This window comes from Chaetomium globosum, genomic scaffold (assembly GCF_000143365.1).
Source record: "Chaetomium globosum CBS 148.51 scaffold_5 genomic scaffold, whole genome shotgun sequence".
Lineage (NCBI taxonomy): Eukaryota > Fungi > Ascomycota > Sordariomycetes > Sordariales > Chaetomiaceae > Chaetomium > Chaetomium globosum.
Window position 1 is genome coordinate 4,079,591 of NT_165980.1, and position 12,648 is coordinate 4,092,238.

Below are 12,648 nucleotides of genomic sequence, written 5' to 3' on the forward strand. Positions count from 1 at the left end.
TGCGCACCGTTTCCCATAGTCATCAAACTCAGTCGACAGAATGGGTACATGAAACATGATACGACCACTACATTGATCATAACTGACTCTATGTTTCCCGTTTGTATACACCCAGATTCAACTGACCCCGAACTAACACCATGGTGCATCATTATTTGCTGCCATGGGACAACTGAAGTGAGGACGATTCTGCATAACATCTTTTTCCAACAAGACAGAAAATAGGAAACTGTTCACGATATTCGGGTTCGACTGGTTGCTTTCCACCCATCACCTTTACTACCCGAGGAAGGGCAAGACGTGCTGCGAACCACCATCGCCCGCACCGAAGAGAAATCCTATGCGACCATGTATCGCTGGAGGCAAGCCAAAAATGGTTTCAGTGACCCGCAGAAACAGCCTGAACGCACGGAGAAGGACTCCCGGGAAAAGCGCGGACGCCACATCAAGATCATCGGCCGTATGGAACGGCAACGGGCCCTGGAGAAGGAACTGAATACGACAGCAGTGCTCTCTTCGCTCTAGTTACAATATTCTCTTCCTTTCTCCTCTTACTTTGACTGGCTACTCTGAATACTACTTGCCAAGCAACACCTGCAGAACTCCAACACAGAGCCGAGCGTCCGATCCGACGAACCCAGCTCCGCAGCGTTCTCTCACCTCAGCTGTGTTGGCCTGTTCATTCAGCCCAGGGCCTCGTCGCCACAAGCCATTTTGACAGCGAACCCCAACCCGGGGAGACCGATCGGCCGGGACTTCCCTTTGGTACGGAGCCCGAGCCCCATGCCCAGGCTCCCAGGAGCGAAAACTCTGCCCCTTGCCCTGGCGCCCGGACCGTAGCCCAGTCCCTGTGAAGCAATCGCCACGGCGCTCTTAGATCCGGTCCCTTTATGCACGGTAAATCCTGCACTAGCGTGAACCACCTCCCTGGATTCACCGTCGCCCCGCTCTGTTAACTGACCCATCATCAGTGTCGCCGTCAGCAAATCCGTCACGTCGGTTATCCCCTACATGGACGCATTTCCGGTCACCAAACAAGGCACATCGTGACAGCCACACCACAAACATCCAACCAACCCCCCGTGTCAACCCGTCACATCCCCTCTTTCCAAAAGAACAGGGAAAAGAAATCCACCGCGGAAGATCCGCGCCATCCCAGCCCATGCCCACCCCTTGGTCAGACAAAAAACAACCTAGAACACCGACGGAACGAACCCGCCGTTCCGCCCTCGTGGCTCCCCAATCGATCAAGCCCATCAAGTCCAGCCACCTATACAGGAGTTACCCACCTAGCTAACTAATTATCCCCGCTGCACCAAGCCCAACCCAAGCCGATAACCAAAGGAATATGCCCGAGCCAAGCGAACACAAGCCCCCCCCCAGACGAGAATCCCAATCCCAGACACCCAAACCAAACCAAAAAGCATGTCTCAGCTCGCCTGATTGGCGAGCAGCGACGGAAAGCGAGGCGAGGCGAGGCGAGGCGAGACAGCACGTGGTGGACCACCACTGCGCGCTCACTAACCAAACTAATCTAAACTAACCTCGCTATGTATGCCAAACTCTCCCCATCTATGCATGCAAGGATAGCTGTCTCGTGTAGTGCAGCACCGGGAGAGTTCGTTCGTTCGTTAGTCATGCCCATCACTCTACACTAAACTCACTAACTGACTCGCCACCCCTAGTTTCACTACTCCCTTCCCCGGACCGGCTGGAGGGATGGAAGGGGAGAACCTAACGAGTTTGACCTTCCCCGAAGCGTGGAAGCCCGGGGTGGGTTCACTTATCCCTCACTGATGAACTGCACTAGTTACCCCGGGGGAACGGTAAACGGAGAAGCAACTAGTGTAGGAGGGGATCGCACTCTCGGGGAGCTGGAGCAGACATGCTTTTCGCTCCGCCCACCCACGTGAGGTGGTGGTGGATGGTAACTACCAACCAGGTAATTAACGAGTGGATATGTCACTTTCACTTGGGTTGGTGTGCGTGTGTGGGTGTGTGTTGTTGGAGGTGAGAGGGGAACCCCTCCGTTTTGTGGTGGGGGGATCAGTGACTTGGCTTGGTTGTACACATGTACATGTACATGTGACCTACGCTCCCTGAGTCGGGACAACAAAGAAAATAATTACCCTCTCTGGCTTGGAGCTGTTGCCTGTTGTTTTTCTCGTGTTTCTTTTTTGCTGGCTTGATTGGTGTTTGCTCCGTTGCCAAGGGGCAAATAAGAAATGGCAGCACGGTCCCGTAAGTGGGCAAAAAAAAAAAAAAAAAAACGAAAGAAAAAAAAAATGATGTGTTGCCCGTCAACTTGATCACTCGGCAGAAGCAAAAGCGGAAAGGTCTGAGCCAGATCCCTGGGACGGGAGACACAAATGAAAAAAGCATCAAGCCCGTCTCGTTTGGGAAGTCGGAAAACGGAAGACGGTTCTTGCGTTTGGAGACAGAAGTGTGGAGGTTCCATGCTCGCTCCTTTAGCACGACACGGTGCAAAGTCTGGACCAGGGAATTCTGCACCGATTAGGAAAGGGGATGGAAGGAAGTGGAGTTTCTAGAACAAAAGCAGCTGGACTGCATTAAACGAGCCCACTTGAGAGCCACTTGAGCCACTCGAGCCACTCAACCCCAAGGGTTCTCGGATTTGCTGAAACTTGCAGGATCTGCCTGCCGGGGATGCTTTTGTGGGCAAGACAAAAAGCCTCCGGCGCCAACAAACAGACGGGGCCACAGGGTGATGGGGCAAGATGGGGTACGGTCGCACGGATGGATGAATGGGGATTGTGACAGATCACCACACGCCAACGACACGCCGTCTTTGTTGAGATCCCCGGCCGAGCCCGAGTGATGGATGCTGGGTGGGTGGGTGTCTGATCGTTAACTGCGAATAGTTAGACGGGATTGGCAATTGTTGGGCGGGACGGGTCGGAAGGGGAAGTGGGTGCCCTTCCTCTGAATCAAACGCGGAACCCCTAACTGCGCGTGCTGACTTGCGACCCTCTCTCTCTCCTCTGCGACCGACCCATCCCACCGGATCGCTCCGCGGCTGGGGGTCCGGTCATGGGATGGGATGGCGCTCGGGATTAAAGTGGACCGCGCCATGGCGTCGATCATGCAAAAGCCAGCAGTTAGCGCATGGGGCACCAGGACCCCCAAGGCGCGCCCAGGACGCGAGTGATCGCTCAGGGGAAGATCAGTGCGTTAGCGCGCAGTGGCAAGAGATGGCGGCAAGCGTGGGAAGACCACTCGTCATTTCGAGACAATTACCTAGTGCTGCCGTGTATGGGATTCGAAATTTGGTATTTCCGCGTCATGTCATGAAGTGACAGTGAGAGTGGGCGCGTGGTCTGTGGTCCCCGTAGCTAATCTGAGGTCCGTGGTCAATTGTCAATTCAAAACGGAAAGGAGTTCCAGGTTAGATCCTCGCACTCCACACCCCCACGCAATTGCGAAACGGGGAGCCTAATGGCATGGATGGATGGATGGCTGATAGAAGATGGGATGAACGGAAACGCCGTGCGTGTGGCCGTCCATCATGGATGATGCCGAGACGCTCGGTGATGGAAATGGAAGCATTGCTGTGACCCCGAATTTAGAGGAACTGCGTCCTCGTACTGCGCCTACATACACAGTATGTACATACGATGCTCTACATACCTAACTAGTGTATACGAAGAACACTGCTGCCACACGAGGTCATCTTCTCACCTCCTTCTTCCCCCCGACGAGCCTTGCCGAGCCCTGCCCAGCCCACGCGGCACGATGCACATGGCGGCACAGCTGCGACGCGACGGCGCGATATTGCCCTCCCGCCGCAGTGGCAGTGCAGCATGACTGCAGAGCTGATAATGAAATCGAGTGAACGCCGACGGACGGTCGGACGGTCGGACGCGCGGATCGTGATGATAGCATCCCGGCGCGTGTTGCGTTGGGTGGTTGGTTATGGCCCTTGGGCCCTTACAGGTCTGGGGGGAGGGGGGGGAAGAGAGGGAGGATCCCGACATTCCAAAGCGTGGTGCGGGTGGGGTAGGTAATTGGAGAGAGTTAAAGCCCGGCCATGTGTCTCGTGGGTGTGAGCACGTTGAGAGAGGGAATTTAATTTGGAAATGGTGGGCCACCACCCACCGGTGGGCGACGAGATGACCCCAGGCACCGACCTAGGCAGGTACATCCAAGGAACCAAGGTTGTTGCATCGTTAACGAGGCCACACCTTACCAGGGGCCCGCTCGGCGGCCGTTCCCGGTGCAGCAGGACCCAGGACCGCAGCCCTGGGAGACTTGTCCGATTCTGCTCCCCTTTATTAAGCGTGCATTAGTGCTCCTCGTGCCTGTGGTGTTTCCCGTGCCCCTGGAACTCGGGGCTTGGCCGACCGAGGAGGGAGGTGAGTTACCAGATTTTGACAAAAGATCCTCACCTGCATGCATGCTAGAGGCATACCTAGGTAGTCAAGGGAAAAAAAAAGGTAAAACCTGGGCTGCGGGGTGGCGATGTGGGATGTGGGATAACTTGATGATTTCTTTTGTTAACTAACGTACTATGTAGAATTAGCGGCTGTGTGTTGCCTCGCAACCCTCTGCCCCGAGCCCGGCTCAGTACACAGTACAGATTTACTTCGGACAGCCTGCCTCTCCCGTGTAACACAGTCTCGTCTAATCCACCCGTCTCACATCACTTAGTTATTTGCACTTGGTGTGCTCGGTCGCCGCCTATATTACCCAAACCGGCAACGTGACCCGGCCAAGACAGCGCGGAGGGGCTCCGGCTTTCCCGGGCCTTCCAGAAGAACTTCTTCCCCCCAGTGCAGTGCCGGCACTCAGAATCCTACCGGGGACATCCGGGAGGAGGAGTCTCGTTCGTCGTGGTATACTAGTGTACTAAGGCAGTTAGACGGCGTCACCTTCGTTTCACAACTAGCGCTTCCCGCCCCGTCCCATAGATCCGTCCCATGAATCATGGCGTCTGTCGCTTGTCGCCTGTCGCCGTGCTGACCTTACCACAGCATGCGCGCCCCTGATGACACACACGTCCGTGATATGGTGTAGTACAACCGCGATGACGCCGGCACTTTGGTGAGCATGGAGTCGGCGTCGGCATGACTCTCTTCAACCTGGTGCTTGCTTATTCTGCGGGTATTGGTTTGGTGCGAGGACTCGATGTGGCACTCGAACATGAAAAACATGAAAGGAGTCACGAGCCGGATAGACCCGAGGTCCCCATTCGCAGTAGGCCGTTGCCACGAACAACCAACCCCAGTTGTTTTCCCCGTGACACGTGCTGCTATGGGCCGCCACCTGATCAACTGCTTCACCAGTCAACTGCTTGTTCCTTGCTGTTTCTAACCGGGGCGAATCGCACTGGCCTGCATGAGCGGGGGGGACTCGCCACGTTGCGCAAGTGTCTGAGCAAATAGAAATTGAATCTCGAATATCCATCACTTTAACTAAGCTCTGAGCTGTGCGGCCACCGCGCATCTTGTAGTGTACATCTTTGTCTAAACACCAGGGGGTATCTTCGTTGTACCTGGATCCAGCCCAGCACCCTTCGTGGCCTGAATGGTAAAACTCCTCCGCTCCAACCATCTTGTGTACAGTATTGAAAACATTGGGTGAAAAAGGAAAAGGGTCGTTGCCGTGGTGTTGGTGGTTCCTCTCCGCGAGGAGACGGAGTCACCCGAGAAAAGAAAAGGTGTTATCAGGAGTAAAAACAAGATAAGGGAAAAGAGTCTTTATTTCAAATCAAATCAGTTCTTTTTTGCTCGCCCAAGTCTTTCCCATAGAGCCGACATCCCACAACCTTTGAATCACAAAAAAGAAAAACGTGTGCTGCCTCATCGTAGCCAAGACACGACCCGTGCCCCAAAACAAGCATCGATTGAGACCGATTATGGTGGCGAGGCGTCGGTAACCAGAGCCCCCGGGACCGTGGCACCGAGCCAAGCAAATTAGGAGGTCGGAATCGTTGGGGCAGGGAGCCGATGGCTTCGAGATCCAGGTGTCGTGCCAGCTCGAGGTTGTGTTGGCACCGCACTGTTGATGCGGCACGCAGGAACGGGATGTCAAGTGACATATGACTAAAGTCACCCCGCCGAAAAAAAGACCTCCCAAATCCGTCCCGTCTATATCTTTGAACGCCGTGCAATCGAAAAGGAAAACAAAACCGCCGGAATGAAGCCTCCCTTCCTTGCTACTGGGAAGCAAGTGGCCGCGAGCCAAAATGTTTATCGTGCGAGGAATGGTGATTAAAATGTTGTATCGGAATGCGGAGGATCCGCGCCATCGGGGCGCAGTGTTGTAGCCGTGATTAAAACAGAGTATCGTAAGAGGTTGAAAGGAGATGCTTGTTGTCGACCATCAGTCGGCCAGGCTGGGCGTCGTGTTGGTGTTGCTGTCCGCACTGAGATTGGTCTATTTGCGCCGATGATCCGCATCGGCGCAAATCAAGCGAAGTGCGGTGCACTCGACGAGACGTTTTACCGAGGCTTGGGCGGCGGCGGCTTAGGGACCCCGGTTGTGTCGTACGCCCCCCGCCCAAAGTTGAAGAATTGTTCTGTAGATGTGACAATCATGGTGGCTGATGTGACGGATGTTCGCGTGATGGAGCTAAAGACAAAAGGGATGCATGTTAGCGACCGAGTCCCAACGCTAATATATAAGTATGTGGATGCAATAGCACAAGCGCCAAATCGGTGATCTCCCGGACCCAAGGGAACCGGTAATCAAGCCGAAATTACTTCTCAGCTAAGCAGGTCGCGACCGTGACTCACATTTCGAGGAACCTCGTCCGGCGACAAGTAGAGACGGAACAAATGTGGGATTGGTGAAACGCCGAGGCGATGATGCAAGGGAGCGGATAGCGCTGCCAAATCGTATGCAGGGCCCGATAAGCGCGACTTTGACAGTGCTGTGGATCGAGCTGAAGGCGATACCGAGGGTGACCAAGCCGGGTTTTGGATCCCGTGATGGACGCTCGTACGGATTATTCTTGCAACAGTTGGGGGTCCGCGGAATGAGGCGCAGCCGATGTGACAGAAGGTAAAAGAGTCTGGCGCTGGGTGTAGGCGTCTGATGTACCTTCGGGCCTATTCTTCTCAAGGTCGGAAATTATAGCGTGGGTGTTGGTCCTGTGTGTAGTTTCAGGTCCAGTGCTAGGAGTCGAACAGCGTCACAAGAGGCTAGATCGAGGAGGCTATTATGCCAAAGACTGTTAGGAGAGAGGCCTGGGAGGAAGAACCCGGTGAAGAGGGTGAAAGAGCTGTGATGGGAAACCAAGGAAAAGGACAAGATGGGGAAGGGGAGCCGTCGGGCTTATAATAAAGGGATGGGATTGCTGCGAGACCAGGGAAACGAAATGGCAGAGATCTTTTTTCTTACCCTGCCCCTGCTCCTGCACCCCGGACCCTGGTGTTGGCGTCGAGTCCTCAGGTACGGTACCTAGCCGCAATGTACTTTACCCCTGGAGACCTCTCCGTTATGCGTCTTGGCGGCATGGGGTGGTACCGTTTGCCCAAGCCCGGACGGGCAGCAAACTGCCCTCCTCAGCTCCTCTCACAGTTTGGTCGAGTTCCACCAGAGCGATTCCATTTCAAGGCAGGGTGATGAACGCCTTCGGCGGATTGACCGGGGCATGGGCCGCCTGCTTGTCCCACAACGGAGCTTTGGACGGGGTTTCTGGGTACCTGCGTGCGCTTCAGCTTCAGCTTTGCACAGGACTTGGACCTTGGTGAAGGCCGGATGATGTGAGCAAGGCATCTAACGCATACACACTGTGTCGATGAGACGGTAATACCTGCCAGGCAGAGCGTCAAAGCCACGCTCTGTGATAACTTTGGGCTCTCTGTGATGCGACGACCATAACTCGGGACCCGACAGGTAACACGTCTGCACGGTATTGGTTGCTCGTTGCTGCTCGGTGCTCGGCCAACCCTATCGTACCAGCTTTGCATCCCTTTCGCAATGGGTGCCGGTGTCCCAAAATGATTTCCCAGTTGAGAGTGCCCAGGAGTGGGTCCATGTGTCAACGTGAAAACCAAGCCGCTGGGACCCGGATTCTCTTTTCGGAACAGCCGACCGTGGACGCAATATCGCCCGTGCGGTAGACAGAAATTTTTCGCAACAGATCAGCGCGATTAATGAAGGAGATGGGGCGGGCGGACGGGACGGGGAACAGGCGTAAATCACAACCCTCCATTATTCCGTCTACCGAGGTGCTGAGGAATTGGTACGGAAGGAACCTACCTACCTACCTGGGAAGGGAAGAGGAAGGGACCCAGCACAGGCAGTACCAGGCACCACTGGCAAAAACACGTGTAGGGCAGGCAGCCCCCAAACACCTCTAAAATGGAAGCAGCTGCAGGGCATGTTCGATAAAAACGGAAAGCATCACCAATGCGAAGTCTAAGATAGGCCACACACGAGCCGCAATTCCCCCAATCCGTCAGCATTGTTGAGAGTGGTAACCCTAACCTTAAAAAATGAAATAAAAAAAATTACAAGGCCCCCGAGCGTCATCGCCCAGCCATACACACTTTCGGGTCCCCAGAATATTATCTAAACTTGGGTTTCAGTAATTTGTTCCCCAAAGGGGGGGGGGGTTTACAAACCTTTTAACTTTTGGGGGGTCCAAAAATTTCAACCGGGAATTTTTCCGATTTTCCCCCCCCCCCCCCCCCCCCCCCCCCCCCCAAGGTTCTGAATTTGGTTTGGGCAAACACAAGAAGGTTCCGGCGCACATTTACGGCTTCGCTTCCCCCCCATGCGTCACAGATAACTCGCATCCGACTCCACCCCCAGTTCCGAATCCCACTGCAGGCATGTAGGTGTGTAAAAGGAGCTCGTCTGTCCGTTTTCCTGACTCTTCCCGTGATTTGGGTGCCCAACTGGCACCGCAACCTTTGGTCCTGCATCCGCCAGACATCACGACACCTCTGCACGGCCGGATCGACGAGCCATGACCTCGGAAGGCCAAGCCGGGTGTGCTGCCAGCTCCGGACATCGAAACACCGGGAAGTGCGACGACGTAACCACTCGAGACACCCCCCGTCCCACACATACACTCGCACCGAGCGCATCGCCCGGAAGATCCATCCATGCATCTGTGTGCGACATGAGAGGGATCCCTCTGAGGACTGTCGTGGCACTGCATCAAATGTATTCCTATTCTTAGGGCCCCGCCTGATAGCAAAATCGCCCATCCGCCTCAGTGTTGGCTAACTGGAGTCCACGTCTTCTGTTGTCCGCCGCGCACGGTTGGGGCTCACTGAGGCTTGGCCCGGCCTCCGGATCGGTAGCTCCGAAGTACATGTACGCAAACATCGACGGAAGCCAGTCAGCCACATGGACCCCGGGTCGTCGGTGCCTCTTCGGGTTTCCGCCCGCAAGTGAGGGAGCACCGAGGTTATCTACCCAACTCGAACGGCCTTCCTCGATTCGGGCCAGAAAATCAGAGTCGGCACGGCCATGCATCACTTAGCATTGTTGGCAAACTAACAAGCGGGCTCCACCCAAACATCGTCAACATCGGTCTGCATGCCCCGCAGCCGCGAACCTCCTGGCGTCCGACACCATGTTGCATGCATCGCCTCTCGGATCTGACCACTAGTCCGTTCCTGGGGCAACTCTGCCCTATAGCATCGTGCACAGCCAGTGATAGGCACCTCATCGAATGCATCTGCCGTCTTGTTGGCGGATATGAGAAAGCCGTCGCCCGCGACATGTTGAAACATGCCCGGGTTTACAACCTCGACCGGATCCGTAGAGTTAAACCCAACACATGCCCGTCCGGAAAGTCAAAAGTTAATGATCCAACCGAGGCCGTGATCTACAGCACCAGGTCAAAGCCGCAGTCCTCTGAGCAGAAACACTCAATTGGCTTGCCCAGAGCTCCGAGTAACACCGGCCATGGCCGGTGCGGGGCGGACCGAACGGAAAGAATGGTACAACTGGACTCTGGGTTGTCTCAACAAGTACCCAAAGGCCCAAACAAAAAGACAATGGTTGGTTCCCGACCGAGACGTCACATGCGTCGGAGGCCGGATTGTCTTAACTCTGCCAGCTAACAGTTAATGGTCCGTTTTCCACGACGTTTAGCAACCCGAGGAATGTGTCGGGCGGCGGCAACGGGACTCGACCCGGAATCAGGCTCGTGGTCATGCAAATACACACTTTACCATGTGCTGGGCAGTTACAGTGAAAACCTGCTTTTGCGGCAGCGGCCGAGGTGTGGGGGCAGACATCCGATGCCCAGGCCGGATGCCAACATCGCCGTCGGCAAGGCGGCGGTGAGCCAAATCAGATTAAACCGCCCCCGCATGCGACCGATTTGCTGGCGCCGTCCAGCCAAGGTGAAGAGGCTGGAGGCATGCTAAAGAAGCACGCTACATGACAAGGCCGATGCGATGATGCCCAATATCCCACGTTTGCATGTAGGGTGGTAGAAGCGGCGATTGGGATGCATACCTGCGCGTCTCAGAAACCCACTGCAACTCGGCTGAGGGCCCAGACCGACGAAAGAGAACTCGAACAAGCGGGCCATTGAAGCAACATTGACACACGAAAATGGCATTTCGATTGGGGTCCCCGCGTAGTGTTTCAGGCGATAGTGTTACGGGCTCTACGCACGCAGTCGTCTGGGTCGCGCCCGTACACGACAGGTCTTCCAGGCCTTCCCTCTCAGCACATGCGAACTCTCTCTCGCCGGGGCTTGAGCGTTGAGGCCGTACGCATACATCCACACGACGAAAACGAGGCGAGCTGAAAGTTTGTCCGACCGGTTCTTGCCCGGGTATCTGCGAGTCCTCCGGGCTTTTTGAGTCACCCCGGCCGAGTTGATCGCAACCGCCAAGTCTCACGAGGTCATCGCCGCCGTTGGGCCGAACTTGGGCTGTGCAACAGGCATGCTCCTGAACGGACCCGAAGTTATCGATATTATAAAGGTAAACACGTGCCCGAGACAGCGACTGTCGACCGCGGGACTTGCGGCAAACGCGCTCCTCCTCAACCTCAGTCTCGGCAATTCCTTTGACCTCCCCGTCTTTCCCAGACTGTCGGTATCCGCGGTTGCAAAGGCGGTTGATGCCGGATTGCGGACGGGCCAACACCGTCCCTCCTCCGTCTTTCGGAAAACAAAAGAAAAAAAAAAAAGGGAGGGGCCTAGCTATCCGTACCTGGCCTCGCACCGCAAAACAAATCCCCATGCTAAATTTGCATAGTTAATCTTTTGGTGGGACTCATCTGACTAAAGCCTGGAGGCGTCGACGGGGGCGAGTTGAAGCGCAGACGGAGCCTATTCCGTCCAAGGAGGATCCCCCTCTCCCCAGTGGCGCGCTCCGCAGCGGGAGAAAACTTCCAGAAGCCGGCTAACCTGACCGATCCAGGAGAACCCAAGGTGATCGGAAAGCCGAAGTGGACCACCTAGCCACCCATCCCCGCATGCAATCAACGAGCACACACGAGGAGAAGGGGCGGTAACCTGGAACAACTCGACAGTGACACATTAAGATGCAGACAATCTCTACTGTAGTCAACCTCTCGTGTCGTGTCGCAAGGCGCCGTATTTGCGACAATGGAACAAGTTTGGTCGGGCGTCTCGAAATAGCTGCTGCAGTGCAATGTTGCTGAGAAACGTTGGACTCGGTTCCCTCGGTCGGGCCATCCGCATTCTTTCCGATGCAGAGCTGACACCTCTAGCTATGCCATGCAGCGGGTACTCATCCGACCCACACAAGAAGGCAGTATCGCCTTCGAGACTCGGTTCCTCAACTCAACGACCCTTCACTGTCACCCGGCGCACGGCAGAGGATGACGCGGCGACCGATAAACCCAATGGCATCGTTTTCTGGCACGCTTCCCATCCACGCGAGGCCTCTAGCTCAGCCCAGTGAACTGCCTCGCAGCCCGGCCGGCGTGGTAAATTAAAGGGCAATGGCACATGAAAACGTGCTTGGACATAAGCCCCACGGGTCAACCTTCCGGGCCTGGTAATGCCCCACGTGCCATCGTGCCACTCTGAAGCGTTATGCACCGCTGAGAGAAGAAGCGAAAAGGTGAGTTGAGGCACGCGTGCAGGTTTTGGCGAGGGAGGACGTGGCACAGCTAGCTAATCTCGAATCACGGGCTCAGGGCACTTCGTGACTCCCTGTTCGGCGGAAACGGCTTGTCCAGAACTCCAGGTAACGATGTGTCTTTCGGCCGTCGCCTGACGGAGCACGGTACGCCGTACCTTGCAGGCGGAGCCGCGACATCGCCCGGTGAAATAAAGAAAGTCGTACGAAGTATCTGCATTACGTATGCGTACGAACCATGTACCAATCGAAAGCCCTTCGGGGCCCAACCGGCAGCCGAACCTCAGGAACAGAAGCTCAACCCGATCCCGACTCTGGTCCCCCTTTCACGTTCCAGTACACCGCTGCAGGCTGAGAGCTTGCTTATTCTTTTCCAAAAGCGCAAATCGTGGCGACAAGCTCCAATGGGAGTTGGGCTGGCTGCGGTCTGTTGAATCTCAGGGGCAGTACAGTCCAGGCATGTAAGGACATTGGATGCAAAACTCGAACAGCTCCCCTGAAACCCAAGGCCGGCCCGGCACCCTGTGCGGATCCAGCCGACTAGGTTGCGAAGGCGAGGCGGGCGCTTGGGGAGATCTTCTTATTGATCCACTGCCAA

The 12,648-nt window shown here is 55.6% G+C and overlaps 2 protein-coding genes across 2 annotated transcripts; both read left to right on the forward strand.

Moving 5' to 3' along the window:
- Window positions 1-140: 140 nt before the first annotated feature.
- Window positions 141-854, forward strand: CHGG_08168 (uncharacterized protein; the record flags this gene model as incomplete). The annotated part of the gene is made up of 3 exons (XM_001225823.1): window positions 141-143; window positions 226-460; window positions 589-854. The coding sequence occupies 3 exons, from the start codon at window positions 141-143 to the stop codon at window positions 852-854; spliced, it is 504 nt and encodes a 167-aa protein (XP_001225824.1).
- Window positions 855-7,339: 6,485 nt separating this feature from the next.
- Window positions 7,340-7,726, forward strand: CHGG_08169 (uncharacterized protein; the record flags this gene model as incomplete). The annotated part of the gene is made up of 2 exons (XM_001225824.1): window positions 7,340-7,413; window positions 7,543-7,726. 2 exons carry the CDS (start codon window positions 7,340-7,342, stop codon window positions 7,724-7,726), a joined length of 258 nt encoding a protein of 85 aa, XP_001225825.1.
- Between the last annotated feature and the right edge of the window lie 4,922 nt (window positions 7,727-12,648).